The sequence below is a fragment of the Lepidochelys kempii genome, chromosome 2 (assembly GCF_965140285.1).
Source record: "Lepidochelys kempii isolate rLepKem1 chromosome 2, rLepKem1.hap1, whole genome shotgun sequence".
NCBI lineage: Eukaryota > Metazoa > Chordata > Testudines > Cheloniidae > Lepidochelys > Lepidochelys kempii.
In genome coordinates this window covers 223,607,938-223,629,539 of record NC_136381.1, presented here as the reverse complement: position 1 = coordinate 223,629,539, position 21,602 = coordinate 223,607,938, and the positions used below count along the sequence as shown (strand labels likewise).

The window sequence follows — 21,602 nt, the reverse complement described above, 5'->3', positions numbered from 1 at the left end:
CAGTTACATTAGAGCAGTTTATATATATATGAATGATATAATTCTTCACATGTCAGGTCATAAACTGAGGGTTAGGAACATACTTACACTATGAGAAGGTCTGTAATTGTTCATTAGGGGGTTTCTTGTACCTTCCTCTTCAGTATCTGTATTGGCCATGTCAGAGTCAGGGTACTGGATTCAGATGTACCACTGGTCGGATCCAATAAGGTAATTCCTTAACTTTTGGTACTCTCATTATTTGTGTAGAAGAGATTTCATTTCATCTCCCCTTCTTCCTGACTTATTGTGAAAGCACAACCTACCTTCTGTATAACTTCTTCTAGGAGAGGAGGGTTTGCAGGGTGTCCTGATTCAGTAGGGACAAAGGTTCAAAGTTCAAGTGTTTCCAAAATATCTCCGATGTCTTCAATATTTCAGTCTATTTCTCCACCCTCTGAGAGGAAGCTTTTGAAGTATATCTCTGACTTTGCACTCAAGCCACAGGAAAACCCTCCTTCTTGATGATGTATTTAAATAATTATTTATTATTGAACCACTTTTAACAGACTACCAATGTCAGCATAGGTTGGCTTCTCCTTCCTAATATTACTAACATTCTTCAGACATAGCTTTCTACTATAATTTTCCAGCTGAGTCGCTACACTGTTTTCTTACCCAATTCTGTTTTTTGGCATTGGTGTTGGCCACTTGTTGTTCATCTGACAATGGAGGAATATTTCTACTTGTTTTTTAAATATATCTCTTTGAAGTCAAAATTATTTATGTATTATCAATAAAATTACAGTTCACAAAGCACACACCCAGTAAGTACACTCTCCCTGTATTTTGTTTCTTCTGACTGGTATTCTGTGGAAAAACGTAGAGGAAATTTGGACTCTTCATTTTAGAAACCAAAAACAAAACAAAACCAGAACTGGCAATTTTCATAGTAATATATATCTGGCATGCCTGAAACTTAATGCTTTTGAAACATGTTCCCTTTTCTTACTACCTACTTGCTATAAAATCATTGTTGTTCAAAGTGAAATTTTCAATGATTTGAGACAGATTTAGACAGAAGGATTTACTTCCCTTCTCTTTATGGGAAAAGCTTATTAAAATTTAAATTGGATATACACACGATGACTTTCTTATTTGTTCTTTCTTTATTTTGGAGTCTTTCCGTAATCTAATCAGGGATTTTCTATTTTGGAAGGTAGATAAAGCAATTCCCCCCTTTAGAATGCTAATAGGGGGATTCTGCTTCCTCTGTTTCTATCCTAATAGCTCTGAGAAGTTAGGGTCAAATCCTGGGGTCAGTGGAGTGAATGCTAACATTATCTTTGATTTTAATAGAACTTGGATTTTGGATTTTTTTTTAACTGTTCTACCTGAGAAATTGACAATTTTTTTTTATTTTTTAGTAGAAAAATGAATCGAAAATAGACCCAAGGGGAGGAATACTGTAACTTTTCTTAGGGCTTGTCTACACTTAAAAGGCTGCAGCAGCACTGCTATGCCACTGTAGCGCTTCAGTGAAGATGCTATCTATGCCTACGGTAGCTATGTTGATGGGAGGAGCTCTCCCATTGAGATACTGGGAATTAGGTCGGCATAACTAGATTGCTACTGTAGACCAAGCCCTAGTCTACTTTTATTTTCCAATATATATTTCCTGTAAATAGTCTCAATAGGGAGAGAAGCACTATGTAAACTGGCACAAAGAAGTGTTAGCTAATGTTTTTCTTTCCCTGTTTCTTGAGGCAAATCTTGGAGCTCTTTCTAGCACAACCAAAGGCTTCCTGTGGACAACTCTGATGTAACATTTGGCTAATAGTTTAAACATGGCTCTTTCTCTAAAGCTCCTCAAACTCATTCTGCTTCCCCTTTGTCTTGTGCTTAGCCATGTTCTCTTCAGATCTATGTAGGTAGAATGACCTCTGCAGTAAGCCAGTGTCATTATGCCTAGGGCTGCTTTGCAGCACAACAGGGAATCGTTTAAAAATAACATCTCATTTATCTATTCAGTGCTTCTCTGAATTTTCTAATAGATAGTTAAAAGTCACCCATTTACAGATGACCTTCCTCACAAGAAGAATAGTGCTTCCCGTATTTCTCACATTCCAGGTGTTTACACCTGACTTAACCTTAAAAATCAAGATTCTGGCTATTCAGAATTGCATTTTCTTGCACTGCTGACCCCCCCCTCCCCAAAAGGTGGGAGAAAGGTGGGTAATACTGCTGCATTCTGTGGGTGATTGGAGCTGTCCATCTGGGGGGAGAGAATTAATTTCCACTAAGAAAGTATATCCTCTGCTGTCCTGCTCATGCTCCCTTCCAGCCAGTGCCACTCACTTTATGGGCTCTGGTGTCCCCTCTGGGGGTCCCCTGGTAGAGGGGAAGTTCCAGCATTGCTGCAGGTTGCTTTGCAGTCTGGTTTATGTTTGTAGAATTAATTTTAAATTGAACAATGTATCTTTTTGAGGGTGCCAGACTGGCACCATATTTTCTTATTTCTAGACCATCAATTGCCTTTAAATTTGAAATAGAAATCTAAACCATCATAAACCAGCCAGCTTCCACAAAAACTGCAGGGCTCCTTTAAATAACTGTATTTGTGATAGTGATACGTTGTTAGCTTTGGAGTGGAACTCTCTTAACTCCAAATCCTTGGGCTGATGGAATGTAACTCTCTGTGATGGGGTGGACTAGGCCCTGAGGCCCCTTCTGGAGGCCTTGTGGCCCTGCCACACCCTGCCCTGGAAAAGGGCAGTAGAAGGGTCCTCCAAGCTGTGTAGAATGGCTGTGTGGGAAGCAACCCATCAGGTCTCAGCAGGCTAATATAGGAAGAGCTGCAGGGCAAGACTGAAAGCAGTTCCTTGCTAGAGCTGGAGGAGAGTGGATGATGCTCTGGGCTGGCTGCTGGGACTCCATTAAGACAAGGCCCTGAGGTAAGGGTGAAGATGGCATGGGGCCGTGGGGAAGTGGCCCAGGAAATTAGAGAAGCTGTGTGACATAGTTAAAGGGACAGAGCAGATGGCTGCTATCTATGGTATCCCTGGGCTGGGACCCGGACTAGTGTGTGGGGTTGCCCACCCCAACCCCTGTTACCACTGGCTTGGACATTAAGGCACCTCCAGAGGGGGGAACTGAACTGCAGCGGCCCAGCTGGAGAGTGGTGGCCAGAAAGGCCCTTAAGAGGGCGAAGACTTTGTCACCAGGGAGGGAGCTCTGGGGCACTGTTCTATCCCGGAGCGGAGACAACTTGTGGGAGACAATACAGGGGGCACTGAGAGAGATCCCTTTGGATTTGTATCCCAGAAGAGGTTTTGCTTTGTTTTCATCACACAGAGAGTCTGTGCGTGACTTGGCCAGAGAGCTGAGTCACCAAAGACACACCACAGCATGAGAGAGTGCAGGCACACGCACTCGGCCAGGGAGCACCTGCGAGAGGTGAGTGCAACCCTGTTACCTTCTCTAATAAATCAATCCAATAAAGGAAGCTCCCCCCCCCCCCCCCCCCCCGCCCGCCTATTCTCCACTTGTGCAAAACTGCATAACCAATCACAGTATAGCCTTAGCATAATCCTTCTGCCAGCGGAGTTGGCAGTAACAAGGGCCGGGTTCGGTATCTAGGGTTTCCTCTTAACAATACAAAACAGAATCGGCTTGAGGCCCTACCCCATAATCTAGGAAAATTTAACACCACCACCTGGGCACCTCTAAGTGGAAATACTTTTCTTCTCACCAACACTATGTCTGTGTGTAGCAAAGAAAATTTTTAATTAAAAGGGAAGAGGAATCCAGCATTAATTTGGGAAAACACCACAACCACGATTTGAGAGCATATGACCAGGAGCAAACACCCATGCCAGAGTGTGCTGTGTGGTGTCCTTTGCCTCAATTTCTGACCTTGTGGTGTGAAAGTTCAACAAACAAATGTTCCTTTAACATTCCACTCCCCTCTCCCTCCACTGCATCGCACTCACAGTTGCTGTCCTTGGTCAGTGAAGACCGAGAGTTGTGTTCACAAGTTTGCCTTCCACCCTGGGGGAAGGAAAGCATAGAGCAATGCTTCAACTGCTGCACCACCTCTGTAACTGGCTTACAGTTGCTGTCGTTCACTCTGCCCTCTGCCACCACCGTTTACTCTGTTGCTATTGGCTGCTGCTCTGTCCTTCATTCTGCTACCATTGGCTGCTGCTGCCTCTGCTACCACTTTCTCTCTGCTACAGTGTCATGTTCTGAGATTCCACCACTTACCTCAGCTGTCACCGATTTCAGCAGGTAGCAGGGAACCTCACTGCTAGTGCAGGCTCCTTCTCTGCAACACTGTCCCACACTAGGTCTAAGGTTCAATACGTGGTTATCACTGATTTCAGCTCTAGTAATGACAGAGTGAAATAAGGCCTTTTAGTTGATTCTTAGCAGCTCTGTCTTTAAACAGTGGAGAAGGGAGGGTCAAATGGTGTCTAGGAATCCCTAGGAAGAGCCCACCCACTCAGGTAGGAACACCGATCACCACCCTCTCTCCTTTCACTGGGGTTTGGTATCCCCTACCTAATGAATTAAGTTCTGTTTAGGGTGACCCCTCTCAATCAGGGAAGGTTATGTACAGTTCTGCTGCCCTTTTCTCATACAATAAGGGTAACATTTCATAACCCCTGCACTCAATACTGAAGAGATTTGTAACCCAACACCAGCCAAAATTGATCATTTGGGCAAAGCAGCTCCATCATGTGGCTCGCTTAGGCAGAGTGGGTGTGTCCATGCAAACAGGAGTTGCTCCTGAAGTCCTCTTCCCCAGCTCATCATGAGATGTCAGGCGGAGCTCACTCAGATCCTGCTTACATCAGGAATCGGTTAAAACCCTTGTACCTATCCCTCTCTCTTTACTTTTGTGATGAAATGAGGGTGGAAGTCATAGAACTTCAATGTTTGTCACAGAGCAAGATGTGGTTTCTTAGTGAGGATGAGATAAATTTCTGGAATACCTTTCTTGTGTAAAGAAGGAATTATTTCCACAGGAAATAATCTGCTTTTTTTTCCATCAAGTTTACATCATAACTATATTCAAGCTCCCAATTTTCTTTTCCAAATTAACATTAAATTAAACTTTTATTTACTGATGAAGACAATCCAATTTCTTTTCTCCTGGTGTCTAAGCTACGAAAGACAGAGGTTTAATTTTTGGCTATCTGAACTTTTTCTATGCCATTATCATAATTCGTCGTTTTGAGGTGGGGGGTTAAGTCACCATCAGGCCACCAAAATATTTAAAAGATATTGTGGATTCTGCAGGATATTTTAAACTTTTTTTTAACTCTGTGTGTGTGTGTGTGTGTGTGTGTGTACACAAACGCTGAAGACTGTGTGCCAAATTTTGGTTTTATTCCCACCGGTGTAAATCCACTGAAATCAGTGGAGTTGATCTGGAGTTACCTTTGCATAACTAAGATCAGAATCTGGATCTTTGTACATTTTTGTATAGTACAGTACCATTCTCTCATTTAGTAAGTGGAGGAAAATATTTCATCAGTCTGCTGTTTATGGGAAGGGTATGGCACGTAATGGAACAGCATGAATCAGATTTTCTCACTGGATATTTTTCAAGCAGTTAAGTAGGCTTCCGAAATACACTGTAAATAAAAGTACAGAGTTTCAACATCTTTTCAAGTCTTTGATCCTGTTAAAGCTTTAACAGTTTTTAATTCGTCCTGGCGTAAGGAAAGAGATTAAGATAAAATCCTCAAAATGAAAAATAACTTGGTGTCCAGTGTCAGTACTGATAAACCGAAGAGTTCAAAACTTAGAACATGAGATTGGTATCAAAATGCTGAGGTTTAACACTGCAATAACCATTAATGGGTTTTACAGTGTAATGAGATTGCTGCAGCTAAATACATTGAAAGCGTGCAGCCAGAAGGAAGTAGTCACACAAAAACCATTCTGTAAATTTTGCCTGGCAGGACTGCCACCTCTCATGTTTCCCGCTTATGCTGAGCTCTGGGAGGTTCAGGGTGAATGCTGGGAGGAATGGAGAATTGAGAGGATGGCCACTTCACATGGCATTGTGGTCTTCCAGAAACTTGCCTGTTAATGTTTTTCTGCTGTCCTACTCTGTGATTTGAATCCTTCTAGGCGAATGACAGCTGGCGTGAGGGTCTCCCTGGCAGCCTGACTACAAAGAAACCAGAATACCAAGTAACTAGCACTAGGAGGACCAATGAGAGCCTCATGGATATCAGCAGATCATTTGTTTCAAGGGTCACTCCTCCTCCTATTTCAATGAGGGGTAAGGACAAGCTCCCCTGCAACGGAATCTATAGAAAACTTTGTGAATGAAAATTTGCAGACTTCTACAGGGAGTAGCTGAACAATAGGGCCCTTCATCCTGTCCTAATAGTAACTTAAAAGTCTTTTGAATGAAAAGCAAATAGCACTTAAGGAAAAAATCCTATACTAATTTAAAATAATTTTCACTCATTTTTAATGTTTTATTAAAATACCATGATGAATAGTAGAGGTCCATGTTCTGAAAATGTCTCCACACACTCTATAATCTCTTGCTCTATGTAGGAGGATAGAGTATATATTTTGGAACACAAAGGACTTCATGTGAAGATGGCAATAATTATACAATATTACCTTCCAAAGGCAGATTATTCTATAGGACTTTATTTTTGACACTGATGTTGCTTTTAATTTAATATTGAGTATAATCAGTGACTTATTTTTTAAAAGTAACTACAAAACTCTATGGTTTAATTACTAGAAATGAACATATTAATTACTAAATTATTCAAGCATATTAATAGTTACAGAGAGGAAACAAAAGTTAAAATTCAAGCTCACTCAAATAATAAATAAAGATTTCATTTGAATCACTGCGTTTTAGTCATCACAGGGCATTCTAGACAAGGGTCAAGTTCCGCAAATACAATTCACAACCCCAAACTCTTCCCACAATCTCAAATAGCTGGATTTCTCAGCTAAAACAATCAACGGTGACGTAGTTAACATAACTTGACATTTAAACTGTCTCTGTTTACAGAAAGTGGTTTGAAATTTAGTTTAATGATGCCCTTAAAATGTACTTTTAAAAGGTGGTAAACGAACAATTTCACCTAGAAAACATAATATGAAATCAAGATTTAAATTTGGGTACCAGGGAAACGACTAGTTAGTTTCCTAATTATGTAGAGAGAGTTATTATGACTTGTCTTCAAGTAGTACCTAGAAATAGGATTGTGTTGTGCTAGGCACTGTACATACAAATAACAACATACAGCCTCTGGCCTGAAGAGTTTATGGTCTGCACAGACATGATAACAAAGGTTGTGGAAAGGAAATATTGTTCCCCTTTTGTAAATGGGGAATTGAGGCACAGAAATTAAGTGGCTTGCTGAAGGTTACACAGGCAGTCTGGCAGAGCAACAAACTGAACCCAGATTTTTGAGTCCCAATCCAGTCCTCATGTTTACCTCGTGCTCCATAACCGTAATTCCTGATTATGAGGATTGTCCATTTGTGCTCTGTGATCCGCATAGCCTTTGGGAGCTGCTTTTTCCCAATGGTGAAATGACTCCCATGGTTGGTCGAGAGAGAGAGAGATGAATAGGCTTGGAACCCCAAGAACACATTTTAAAAAATAAACACTTTCTTCTTTTTCTTGCTTGTGACCTTTTCCAGTCAAAGAACTTGTCAATTTCAGAAATGTGGGATCATCTTAGCATAACAAACATTAAACTGCATTCTTATTGGTTCACAGTACAGCACCTGGAATCGTTCTTCAACAGGAGTTTTATTCATTTTCCCATTGCTGGAATATTGAGGCTTAGCATAAAGTATTTTTAATGGTCAAATGAGCAAAGTGGCATTTGGAACAAATTAGCAGAATCCAGACATCATCGTTTGCAAAAAAAAAAAAAGGCACAGGCCAACTGTTTTAAGATGTAATTAAAAAGGTTACACCTTCATAGTTTTCCTCTCTCAATTCAACATTCATTTTGAACAGGATTTGAATTAATGTTCCCTAATACTGAGTATAACAATTGCTCATGTTTAGTAAACTAAGCAGTTTATTAACCTTCTCTGCAGAAGATATTGAAGCACAAGAGATTTTTGTAAAGTTTGTTCTCCAGATGATAATTTGCACAGATCATAGGCAAGCATCTATAATGTATATTATAAGCAGTGCCCCAAATACTCAGATATATTATTATTACATATAATTAATAATATAATATCTATGTACATATACAAACATCACCTTTGTTTGAATGATATCCATGTAGGGGAAATTTTCAAAGGCACAAGAGCACTGGACTAGGATTCAGGAGATCTGAATTCAATTCCCAGTGTGGCCATTGGCTTGCTGTGTGATTTGGGGCAAGTCACTTTACATTCATGCACCTCAAGTTTCCCCATAGCAAAATATGATAATACTAACTTGCGTTGTAAAGCACTTTGAGATCTACTGATGACAAGTCCTATGTAATAGTTAGGAATTATTATTACTATCAAATGGCACTTAGGTTCCTAACTCATGGGAGTTAGCCATCTAATTGTCATATTTTTGGCTTTTGAAAATCTACTCCATGATAACATTGAGTTGTGTGATAAAAAGAAGCACCATATGATAAACTGCATTTATTGTCCGCCTTTTGCCAGTTCCTCAGCACTCCATTCCTTAACTCATTTTCAGCTTTTATTCCAAGATTCCAAACCTCTGAGCAGCTTTGAGCAGTTGCCTTTTTAAAAAACTCAGTCTGCCAGCAAACTTTTTTATTTCTATCCTTCAGATGTGGACCTAGTCCTGCTCTCAGTACAATTACACTGACTCGAGGCAAAGAGTAGGCAGTGTTGTAGCCTGCATCAGTGACAGGTGTAGGATCCAGTGCCCGCAGTCCTGCCGAGCTTGGGAGACAGATGACAAAGTCCTGCTCTTGTTGAATTGTGTAGCAAAATTCCCACTGACATAAATGGAACTAAGATGTTCCCCTTAAAGATTAGGAAAGGGTGTCTTACTCTGCATTTCCTCCTCACCCCCTGCAACCTTCCATCACTGACAGTTTTTTAAAATCAAGATGGAATGTTTTTTCTAAAAGAGATGTTCTAGGAATTATTATAGGAAAGTTCTATGGCCTGGCCATCCAGGAGGTCAGACTAGGTGATCACAATGCTCCCGTCTGGCCTTAGGATCTATGTAACTTCTCCTGAGCTAGCTCATGGAACATATGGTTGGCTGCCACCACTCCACTCTCTACACTGCACAGCTCCCACAACTAAGGCAGAATTTTAACCATAGTGAAGACGGCAATTTCAGGTGTGCAGTAAAAACTATTGCCACTCAAGTTGAATAAATGGCTTGGGGGGGGCAGTGGTACCCATAACTATGGAGCCATGACATTGTATATGTACTGTTCATCGCCTATTCTACTGTTCAGTGTTCTGTCACATACTCTCTCTCTTTCTCTCACATATATGAACATGGGCTGGTGGTATAACCCTGATTGTCCCTGGCAAGGACATTTATAGGGATCACAAGGAGCCCTCTCTCTTGCTGTGCACCTGTCATAGTGTTCTGGGGTGCTGTTCAGACCAGTGAGGGGTTGTTACCTCTTACCCCATAACCCTGAATACCTCACAATGCTTTCCTACTGTAGCTCTCTGCCTGGAATGCTCACGGTCAGCAGCCAGCATGCAGGTCACACACCCTGAGTGCCTCCCTGTTATGCAGCAAGCCCTGGTTCAGCAACTCTGACCCCAGCAGCTGTCTACAGCCCCACTTTGTTTTCCATCACTTCTAGCAGATCCTCCTTGGATGCTACTTGCAGAGTGACCCCCAACACACTCCCTGTCCTGAATTTTCCTAAAACCGTGTGCCCTAAAGTGTCCAGTGGATCATTCTGAGAAATAGTAAGGTTCATTGCTCCTTTAAAGAGCCAAAAGCAAATTACAGCTTATTGACTTAACTGGGGTAAATACATTCTTCCTTTCAAACACAGCACTGAGTTGGTTTGCAGTAAAAATAAAACAAATGTATTAACAAGAGGGCGTGGGTTAAGTGATGCCAAATAAAAGGAATAAAGTCAGAAAGGGTTACAAGCAAATAAAAGTGAAAACATATGTATATATAAGTCTAAAAGTTAGCAAGGTATGGGCTTTGTTTCAGATGATTTCTCTCACCAGTCTTCCTTCTTCCTGGCCATGGCTGACTTTCACTCAGTCAGGACCTTTCACAGATTAAAGATGCTGGCTTCCTTTGCCTTCCTACTGAAAGATCTTTTGCCTAAGCAGGTTTCTCACCTATATTCAGTTCCCAGAGACTTCAACTCCCCTTTGGTTGAAGGCCCATCTTTCGCAGCTTGCAAGCGCTGCATTCCCTTGTCTGTATGTCTAGTGATGGATATAAAATATAGCTTCTTAGAGAGACAAGGTGGGTGAGGAAATATCTTTTATTGGACCAACTTCTGTTGGTGAGAGAGACAAGCTTTCGAGCTTTCACAGGGCTCTTCTTCAGGTCAGGAAGAAGAGCTCTGTAGAAGCTCAAAAGCTTGTCTCTCTCACCAACAGAAGTTGGTCCAATGAAAGATATTTCCTCTCCCACCTTGTCTTTCTAAAATCCTGGGACCAACACGACTACAACACTGCATACAAAGATGGTTCTGTCCTTGCTTATAGCTTCCACAGTTCAATGACCTTGTTTCAAGAGGCACGATGACCTCATGCTGTTTTTCCCTTCCTGTGGGCTTCCCATCCCTCTGTATGTAAATAGGATTTCCAGTGTTTTGATTTTACACTGCTTAATTTACATATTGGACAAGTAAATAGCTGTGATGTTCCCTCCTGTCTGTGAGAGACCTGTTTCTCCCTTTGCTTGGACACAGACTGTTCAGCCTAATATCAACAAATATCCATAATTCCTTATTAAGTGTTAATACATACATTTTAGTATGATATTAATCACCACTATGTCATAGGACTTTAGAAAATACCTTATTGGATACACTTTTATCATACAGTAATATTGTATATAATCAGCTAGTTCAATTGCTTATCATTTGAGGTTCAGACCCCCTGTCTTTTTAGCTCAGATAAAGTGTGTCTCTCCTGCTGGGTGTGGATGCCATGCTGTCTCCTCCCCTACGTGTTAGCTTGATAGCTTTGTGTACCTAATATGTAAATGGACCTTCATTGTCTCTGCTTGACCACTGGACTGGACAGAGAAGCAAATATATTCCTTTTTCTTGGTCAGTTCTGTTTCCCAACTCCTCCAGATATGCCTAGCTTTAAACACATTTTAGCCATCATTCCAGCATATATCCATAGCTCTTTATATGCGTCTCATACACACACCACACAAGAATATTAATGTTCAGTGAGTTATTAGTGTTCCAGTGACAAATTACATGGGGCTACACTGAATTGGTCAGGCCAGCTGAAACTTGTGGTACCTGACACCAGTGACCGCCTTGCCCTCTGGCACTGGGATGCCATTAGTGCACGCCTGCCCCCTCACAAAGCTGCAGGAGAGGTAGCCACTGGCTGACCTGGAGGCAGGTGCTCAGAGCTCTTTTCCTGCACAGGATGTCTGCCACCATATTATCTATCCTCTTTACACAGAAGAAACCTGTTTTGTCACCTTTGTCTGTTTACAGTCTCCAGAACATATCAGACCATAATTTTACCTACAGAGTTGTTACATATCCATATCCATTACGTATCCATAATTTTACCTACAGAGTTGTTACAAACATTTCACAGTGACATTAATTACTAGATTTTATCAGATTTCAAATGATATTTTACATGTCACCTTTTAAATAAATATCATGACAACAGTGTATGAGGTATGGGGAGTATGTCAGGCCTGACAAAAGTTGCTGACAAGGAGCAGTGACCCACAAATGGACTTCTGTGTCACAGCATCCCTCTGAGAGAATGTGGCTCCCCACTACAGCCCGTTCAGGGCTCTGTAGACGCCCCAATCTACCTGTTTTCCCCTTGCTGCGCCACAAGTCAGAGACGGAGTTAGGGTTGCCAACTTTATAATCACAGAAAACGGAGGCCTCGCCCCTGCCCTACCCCTTGACCGAGGCCACACACACACTCACTCCATCCTTCCTCCCCCTCATCGCTCGCTCTCCTCCACCCTCCCTCACTCACTCATTTTCACCTGGCTGGGGCAGGGAGCTGGGGTGTGGGAGGGTGAGGGCTCCAGCTGGGAGTGCAGGCTCTGGGGTGGGGCCAGAAATGAGGGGTTTAGGGTGTGGGAGGGGGTTTTGGGCTGGGGCAGGGGATTGTGGTGGGGTGTGGGAGGGTGAGAGCTCTGGCTGGGGGTGCAGGCTCTGGGGTGGGGCTGGGGAGTTTGGGGTGCAGGAGGGGGCTCCAGGCTGGGGCTGAGGGGTTTGTAATGCAGGGGGGTGAGGGCTCCGACTGGGCAGTAGGTTCTGGGGTGGGGCTGGAGATGAGGGGTTTGGGGTGGTGAAGGGGGCTCTGGGCTGGGGTAGGGGGTTGAGGTGCAGGAGGGGGTGTGAGGTGCAGGCTCTGGGGTGGGGCTGGGGAGTTTGGGGTGCAGGAGGGGGCTCCAGGCTGGGGCTGAGGGGTTTGGAGTGCAGGGGGGTGATGGCTCCGACTGGGCAGTGGGTTCTGGGGTAGGGTTGGAGATGAGGGGTTTGGGGTGGTGAAGGGGGCTCTGGGCTGGGGCAGGGGGTTGAGGTGCAGGAGGGGGTGTGGGGTGCAGGCTCTGGGCAGCACTGACCTCAGGCAGCTCCCGGGAAGCAGCTGGCATGTTCCTCCGGCTCCTAGGCGGAAACGGGGCCAGGGCTCCACGTGCCGCCCCCACCCACAGTGCCACCCCCGCAGCTCCCATTGATCATGATTCCCAGCCAATGGGAACTGCGGAGCTGGAGCTCGGGGTGGGGGCAGCACATGGAGTCCCCGTGGCTGCCCCCGTACTTAGAAGCCAGAGGAAGAAACCAGCAGCTTCCCAGGAGCTGCGCGGAGCCAGGTAGCTAGCTTGCCTGCATCGCCAACTGGACTTTTAATGGCCCAGTCAACGGTGCTGACCGGAACCGCCAAGGTCTCTTTTCGACTGGGTGTTCTGGTTGAAAACTGGACACCTGGCAACCCTAGTCAGAGTAAGGACCATCATTCCTGAGAAGAAAAGCCATACATGCTTTATTTATATCCTGCCTCCTGAACCAGTGAGAGCTGTCACCCATTTTGTATATTCTTCATAGTACACAGTGTTATTTTGTAGTGTATACTTTTGTAATATTCAAAGCATTCACATTATTGCAAGAAGTGGAAATTCTCTGGAAAAGGTTTTACTGAGTGGGGTTTTTTTTAGAAGAATTTTGAGAAATTATTTCCTGCAACTCTGCTATAAATATGAATGCATGTATACATATTTAACACAGCTTATGTTATTACAAACTCACAACAGCAATTAATCGGAGTTAATGCAAGCAAATTTAAATCCCCTAGGCTTTGGCAGTGGCGCACAGAAAGAATTCCTCTGTGGGTGCTTATTCTCACTTGTGACTTTAATATTCAATGAAATGGTTTATTTGCTCTGCTCTTCAGTCCGTTTTAAAATTATTTAATTTGAAAATAATTGAAATAATGCACTTTCTATTAATTATCTATGCCTACTTAGAGAAGCAAAGACACAGTAACTGCACAAACATTCTGTGGGTGAACATGAAGACATTGGACATGGTCCCATGGCTAGACCACAGAACTGGGAAGTTAAGATCCAGATCCACAAAGGGACTTAGGCACCTAAACCCCAGATTTATGTACCTAATTCACAGTTTTAGACACCTCGGCGCTCCACAAAATTCCTGCTTCCCTGCTACCTAACCCTGTAGATGTCAGGCTATTTTTTTTTTTGTTAATGGAGCTGGAAGCGAAGAGGGGGTCTCCTTAATCAGCTATTGTGATTTTGGTGAGATCGCACTGACGAGGAGTATCATGTAAATTGTCATAGCATTGAAGTCAATAGAACTATGACAGTTTTCACCAGCTGCAGGTCTGGCCCAATATTTGTATTGAAATTAGAAAAGCTGGCATTTTAATTAACATGAAAATAAGAAATGTGCTAGTATTTTGTAGTTTGTTTAAGCATTCCTTAAACAGTTCTATGTCACAAATTCTCATTAAAAGTACAATACCTGAATCTCCCACCCATTTATATAGCAAAGGTAAGATACCAAAGTGAAACTGAGACCTCACTTTTAAAAGTAAATTTTGTTAGCTTTCTCTATAACTGTTTATGTGACAGAGTAATGAGACTTCAGGTTTGCCCTGCTGTCACTTTGGATCTTGCCTTGTGGCATTCTTCCAAAGCTGCTTCCTCCTGTTATGGCTTGTAAAGTGTTCAGAAACTATTTATTGGAGCTAGATTGGTAGACGTTGGCAGTGGTGCTGCTGTATGCTGTGTAAATCTAGCAGGCTAGGCATCCATTTATTCAGGAGCATAGTGATTGTGTTGTTTCACGCACATAGATGTTATTAGCATGTTCAGTGCAGTGGATGAAGTACATTACATTTATCCTATGACTGCAGAGATGTTAACTGCCTGCTTCACCTTGAATGGTCATTCACAGCGTGTGTTAACTCTTTATGCTTATCTATCTGTTCACCTTGTATTTAGCTATGGCACTCTGAATACCTTTAACAGACCTAAAGAAGAGCTCTGTGTAAGCTCAAAAGCGTCTCTCTTTCACCAACAGAAAAGATATAATAAAAGATATTACCGCACCCGACTTGTCTATCTATTAAATTAATAGTAATGGCTGCCCTCTGCAGCAGCCGAGCACAGATATTACAAGAGTAATAATAATAATAATAATTAATAATGATATCAGAATTGGAAATTGATCTTTCCTAGACATCCAGATCCAGAAGATTGCTATGGATCTGGCATTCAGAATATAAACATCTCCAAAGTTGACAAGCATTTGAAATTGGAGTTCTTGTTTGGGGTTACCTCCGCTTAAAAGATGTAGGCAAATTGATGGGAGTTTGGAAAAGGACAAAATAAAAATAATTGAAGGGATTGATTTCTGAGAAAAAATTAAAGAGCTAGATTATGTTTAGCTTAGTTAAATGGTGATTAAAGGAGACATGGTACAATAAAACTCTCTCTCTTTCTTCTAAATTCCTTATCTTCATATATATATTTTCAAATGAAATTAAGGAAATACTTCAGTCTTCTTTGTGATTCACCTTGAATAACAATGGCATAAGTAATTTCAAATGTAGTTTTCATAGTAAAAGGCACAGTGGTCACTATAAGTCAAGTTAAAAACAAAGAGAGACTCTACAGTAAATATCACTAATTTTTCATGTTAAATAGTAACCTATTTAGGGCTGAATTTGCCTTAATTAATACAAATTAAAATATATATGTGAATCCTAGGCTTTGTTTTCCAAGTCCTTGAACCTTCATTGTCTGCCCAGAAGTAAGATAGTCTGCAGTATTTTAACTTCTAATGGTTTTTAAAGCAACAAATAAAGTCCTCAAATACACCTGTGAAAGCATATTCAAAATAGCATTTTTCCTTATGCTGTCATGCAGACATGAGATGCCAGAAGCCAGGGTAGAACTGGATTAATATTGCAAAAATCAAAAATGCATGCAAATAAAACCAATGAACTCAATTCACGGTTATCCATCACCCCCTTTTATGCATTGTTCACAAAGTTTGGATGGGTTTTATTCTTAGGAATTTTAGGGAGAAGTTCAAATTTTCATGGATACACTTATTTGTTTCAGAAACTGTAAAGCTTCTGATTATCCAGTCAAGGAATGGAAACAGTCCCATGTTTCTTCAGTGAACAATTTCGCAATTCAAATAACAAAAAGAAAATGCCGAATTAATACTGACCGTGAAAAATTTGTGTGGATTCTAAAAGCTGAAATTTGTTCATAGGAAATCTTCATAAAACAATTGCAAATAGTGAACAAATTCATGAAAATCATTACCTAGTGTAAGACAAGGCAAAAAAACAGGATTAATTTGTCAAATTATTTGCCATGAATAGTTCAGCCAGATCTAAATCCAGGTATATATGATCAGTAATGGCTTCCTATTCTCTTGTGAATTTCGCTGTTTTTCTACTTTGTTTTGTTTTCTGTAGTGTAACAGCAACCAACATTGCTAGCTCAGTTCAAATCATCAGTAGAAATATTAAAGAATATAAAGTCATTTACCTGTGAAACTGATGTGAAAATTATCTCATTCAACTGTAGAACATCAACCTTTAGTTATGTTGTTATTTTCTCTGGAAGACTTGTATTGTAAAATACACATTACAGACAAATGGACTGAAAATATTTTTTTAAAATGAAACTTTATGTAGCAGAAGACCACAAATGCATTTAAAATCTAGACAACAATTGTCATTTCTTATCTGTCTTGCAATTTAAATGGCCAAGTTGACCTTTTTTAAAAGCACAGTTGGTGTGTGTTGGGATATGGTGCAGAATGCTGTGTGTGAATTCAGAGCAGATTTTTGTCACACATGCAGTTTGGTCCTGCAGTCCTTTGGCTATAGTTAATGAGACTGCCTTAGCACTTCCTAGTGTTTTGCTCAAAACACCTGAAAACAGATATATGATATAAGCATACACGCTCACCACAGAAATTCTTGTGAACCCTACTGCAATATTGTAAATGGTATTGTCTGTACAGCTTAGCTTTTGGGGTATTTTTTTCCTATAAGAATTAAAAATAAGGGACCACTAAGATATGCAAAAGAGAGAGTGACAGCTGAAACATGATTAGCACAATTTAAATGTAATAATTTGTCTTGAAGGAGGAGGTCTGCTTTTGGCTCACCTGATACCTCTGCTACAATAGTCTTTCCTAATGCATTCAGAGGAATATTGTGTCCAGCTCTCTATGGGTGTACAAAGAGAGAGAGGAAAGGATGCCAAGGAGGATTTCTCTTGTGCAGGGGTCAGGTGCAATTGCAATCTAAATTTTCCTGGGTGCAGGGACTACTACCCTCTCCAAAGGGCTCAGTGCCATGGCTCCACACCTCTTCTGCATCTGGTGTACCTGGCTTTGTTTGCATGGGAACACACGCTGCTCCTTGTCAGAGAGTGGCACAGCAACCAAAAGGAAATGTGAGAGGAAGGAACCATTCCTCTGCATCACTTATTGGTGAAGATGTAAATAATTTTCAGTGTTGTAATGTGGGTAAAAGATTATTGCTGTTGTTCCCAAGCCCTCAGCTGCTCACTCTGGGTGAGTGGAAAATTAAGTCAGGTGAGCCTGGTTAGCAAGGTGCAGCCTGACTGCCTATATTCTAAAGGCCTGAGGGGTAAAAGTGTTGCTCCTTTGTTCTTCTTCTGGTGTATGATTGTCTCAATAGGAAGGACATAGGTGGTGGAAGTCAGGAGCCTTTAGCTCAAAGTACAAGTGAGATCTGACCAGCAAGGGACCCAACCAGCAGAACATCAGGCAGGCAGACAGAGAAACAAGCCAACAGGGCAGTACTGATGCATTGGTAGGCCAGGGTCACCAGTTTCAGACCAGCAGAATGAGAGTGAATGGACTTAGTATGATGATGGGCAGCCTGCATATCCTGGAATTATTGGGAGGTGGGTATCCTAGCTGGAGACCATATCAGAAAAAGGTAGCATATCCAGAGACTGAGTCACTGAGGAGATATCTAGGGATAGCAGCACTTAAGTTATATAAAAAAAATCTAACTTCATATTTTCATTATTTTTCTTACATTCCTGTTTAACTGACTCATAGGAAATATCTGCACTGTAAGGAATGGACTGTTTTGTACTGACATAGCTAATACTCCCTTAAATTGCAGATAAGAGGATATGGCTTGGGAGTGGAATTGCTTAGGTCACTGATGTACTTTGGCCCGGTCAATGCGCTTAGTCCTTGTGGGAGCTGGTGTGGAGTGTGTTTTTCAAGTGCTTCATGTATCAGTTGCTCTGCTTAGTCTGCCCTTTGCTGGTGTTGAATTAAAGTGGCAAGGTGAGTGAGGTAATATCTTTTCTGTTGGTGAAAGAGATGAGCTTTCGAGTTTACGCAGAACTCTTCTTCCTCATCAGAAACACAATAAGAGCCAAGCTACTACAGCAAGTTAGTAGCTCCTTCCCACTGTTGAAAAGGGTCCATAATCCAAGGGTTTCTTGGTGTGCGTTTGCTGTAGTTCAGGATTTAGGCATAGTGGTATACCTAGGAGAAAGGAAGCATGGCCAGAGTATCACTACCCACTGTTGATCTCCAGTTTCCAGAATGCCCCAGTGTGAAACAGCCCTGATGCCATAATCTAGCCCTAAATTAGACCTAATTGCCCAGCAAATGACTGCGGTAAAGAAAAGGAGGAGGAAATTAACAATGCAACAGTGAAAAGACACAAAATGTGTTTAATATTATGTATGCAATTTGTCAGATCCTGTTTTGTCTTTTAATAATTTCATGTTAACAATACTTCAGTAGGGTGTCACAAGTGTGGTTGCTCCATAGCACCCCTTGCAGGGCCAAGGGTTGTACTGCAGGCATTCCTTGCCTTAGTCCACCAGTTGTAGCTGCGTGCTCAGACCAGGGGGGCTTATGCTGTAAGCTTGGCATCAGTCTGTACACAGCTCAATAAAAATAACAAACTCAGACTTGTCCCTCTGCACCTTTAAACAAACCGAACTCCAAGGCAAATGCTGCAGTGCTTGAGGGCAAGGCTCTGACCTGGCCCATCAGTGAGAAGCTCATCCTCTGTCCCAGTCTCCCCTTGCACTGCCCTGAAAAGAAGCAGGCACAGCTTCTAAATTGACCTGCTGGCTCCGAACTGATCAGAGTCTCCTCCTAGTGCATCTAGACCTCTGAAGGACCAACCTTGTTGGTAGCCAGGTTTGAATGAATTCTCCTTAAGCAGGAGTCAGAGAAGGTCTGATAGATCCCATCACACAGGGATTTTGAATAGTGCCTGGGTACTATAGAAACCTCGCATTACGGTTGGATAGATGGAAAAAAATGGTACCAATAAAAATTGTTAAAACATTCTCCAACATTTCTAAAATAGTGTCTCTAAAAGTATTTGGCATGAACAAAATACATGATGGAGAGGAATGTAGTCCTCCCAGACACATGTCAAGAAAACCTTTATATAACACTTTACAACCAAGGCCGGATTTCCAATTAGGCACAGTAGGCACTTGCCTAGGTGCACCAGTGTTCTAGGGGGGCCTAAAAGTTAAAAGTCGGTTAAAAGTTAATACATACAGCTCCCCTATGGACAGCTGGGCTCCTGGCATGGGTTGGTGGCTGCCCAGCGTGTGGGGCTGGAGCAGGGTGAGCGTCCGAGTCAGCACGCCTGGGGGCGCTATGAGCTGCAGCTGGGCAGGGTGGCTGCTAAAGGTGCTGGGAGTGTCCCAGCCCCTTCCCAGTCTTGGCTGCCCCGCTGCCTTTGTTCCGTGCCAGGGAGGGAGAGGGCGGAGTGTGGCTGGCAGCCCATTCACTTGCACGGGCAGAGCTGGAAAGCAGCTGCTGCGCCGGGCTGCGGGAGGGACAGAAGACACCCGGAGACCCCTCGCCATGTGGAGAGGTACATTCCCCCCTCTCGTGCCTTGCTTGGGGCAGGTGGGCTGTGTCCCAGCTCGGGCTAGGAGCGCCGTGCATCCTGGGGAGGCTGTGTTTATATTTCTTTTTGTTTAATTTTTTTATGGAAAACACAAAGGTAAGCTGTGGGTGGGAGGAAGAGAGGCTGAAGATGCTGTGCCTAGGGGTGCATAAGGTGTACATCCTGCCCTGTTTACTTTCTCTCTCAAAAGGAAAGTCGTGGTCAATTTCAGATGATTCATTTACTAATTTGTAAAGGTCCAGTGTCTGATATGGGTTTGCCAGGTCTTGGTCCTTTTCAAATTGAATAGATGCATTGAAGAATTTATGTTACAATACCAGGAAATTGTTTAAAAATGTAGAGCGTACACAAACATTTTTTATTTCTGGCCAATGTCCCCCCCTCACTCCTGTGTGTGTGTGTGTGTGTGTTGGAGAGGTAGTGGGTAACATAGTAGCTTTGAAGTATCTTTTTCACAGGGCAAGGGAGGGAAAATTCTGATTTTCAATTATCCTTTTCTCCAAGATGTGTTATGAACTAGGTTATTCAGCCATGATGGTATTAACTGAGGAATTTAGTGCTCGTGAGAGATTTCCTTAAATGTCTTCCCAATAAATAACTGATTTCTGGGGAGAAGGAGATGTTTTTGTTTGTAAATCTTTTCACTCATTTTTCTTTTTGAGTTTAAACATTTTACATCATAGCTCCCAATCTATTGCATAAGAATCACCTAGATAGATCGCTCCATCAGCTGTCACAGAGAGAGCACCGATCAAAACACGTCATGCGTGTTGTTCTAGCCAGTCCTTCAGCCACCCACGGGCCAGGCTGTCAGTGGCACTGGACACCTGATCGACATAATGCACCACAGCCCCAAACCCCTGAGCCCAAGCGATCCCCCAGACTTAGCCTCCCAAGTACCTGGAATTACAGATGCATGCCACCGCGCCTGTATAAGAATCAACAATATAAATATATTTGCAAATTAAGTTTCTTTTCAGAAATGCAGTAGGGCACTAAAGTTAGGTATTAAAACTGCTGAGATTCAAACACATACATGATTGTAGCATTTGTTTTTTTTAAGTTTTAGACAGTGTTATTTTAAGAACATTAATTTATATAGAAGTTGTTGCAAGGCTGCCAGATAAAAGAAAATCTTCATAAATATGAAGAATCAGATTCTGACACACTTACTCCATGATGTCACTGAGATGACTCATGAAGTGAGGTACTATTCCAGATGAGGAACAATGTCAGAATCTGGCCCTAAATATTTGCAGATTTGGTAACATTATTATTGTCTTCTAACATATTTTCATGCAGTAGTTCTGTTATTGTTTTCAAAAGTTATAAAGGGGCAGGGGCAAGGGGAGAGGAGGGAGGTGTAGAGGACTCCAAAAGGCATTTATTTTAAAACTCCTCTCAGTTCTTACAGATGCCTTTGACATCTTATCATTTCCTTAAGGCACACTGTTTTAGCCTAATTTATTCAATATAAATTATTGGTCTCAACCTGCTGGTATGGTGATTATGTATTCTTCAGCGTGGTCTGTGTTCAGTGATAAATTGTATTATAATTGTGCCTGCCAGGGCTGCTGCAGTTAAATGGCTGCTGGCATTCCCATTACGAAATCCTGAGAGTTCAATGGTTTGTACCTTGGTTTGTTTACACACTTTTTGTTATTGATGTAGATAGTGATGGAATGGGAAGAAAACTATACCCAAAGAACTCATCATTGACCCACTTTCAAAGTGTTTCTTAAGATAATCAAATGCCTGAAGAAATATACAGCCTTTTGGGTGGAAACTCCTTTTGAAGAAAATAATTCACACGCATGGTGAGGGAAGTCTATTGCTGGCTTTTTTTTTTTTTAATTAAATGTTATAACTCCTCCTCCCTTAATTTGTATCCAGGAACCCGTATCCTAAATACCACCCCTCAAACAAAAGAAAACCAGCAATGGTGTATAAAAGAAAATCATTAAATTGAACACAGTAAAGGCAGGATCCTAAAGTAC

At 41.9% G+C, this 21,602-nt stretch overlaps 1 protein-coding gene across 3 annotated transcripts in view; it reads left to right on the top strand.

The window, feature by feature from the left end:
• LOC140907610 (putative acyl-CoA dehydrogenase 6) overlaps positions 1–21,602 on the top strand; it is a 143,809-nt gene that overhangs the window by 64,189 nt on the left and 58,018 nt on the right. Inside the window, exons 3-4 of one of the 3 annotated variants that reach the window (XM_073333924.1) lie at positions 3,334–3,435; positions 6,124–6,277. The exons of the other annotated variants lie outside the window; for them this stretch is intronic. Of the exons in view, the coding sequence (XP_073190025.1) occupies positions 3,388–3,435; positions 6,124–6,277 (202 nt within the window). The 5' untranslated portion in view covers positions 3,334–3,387. The remainder of the gene's footprint in view (positions 1–3,333; positions 3,436–6,123; positions 6,278–21,602) is intronic. 3 annotated transcript variants of the gene reach the window in all.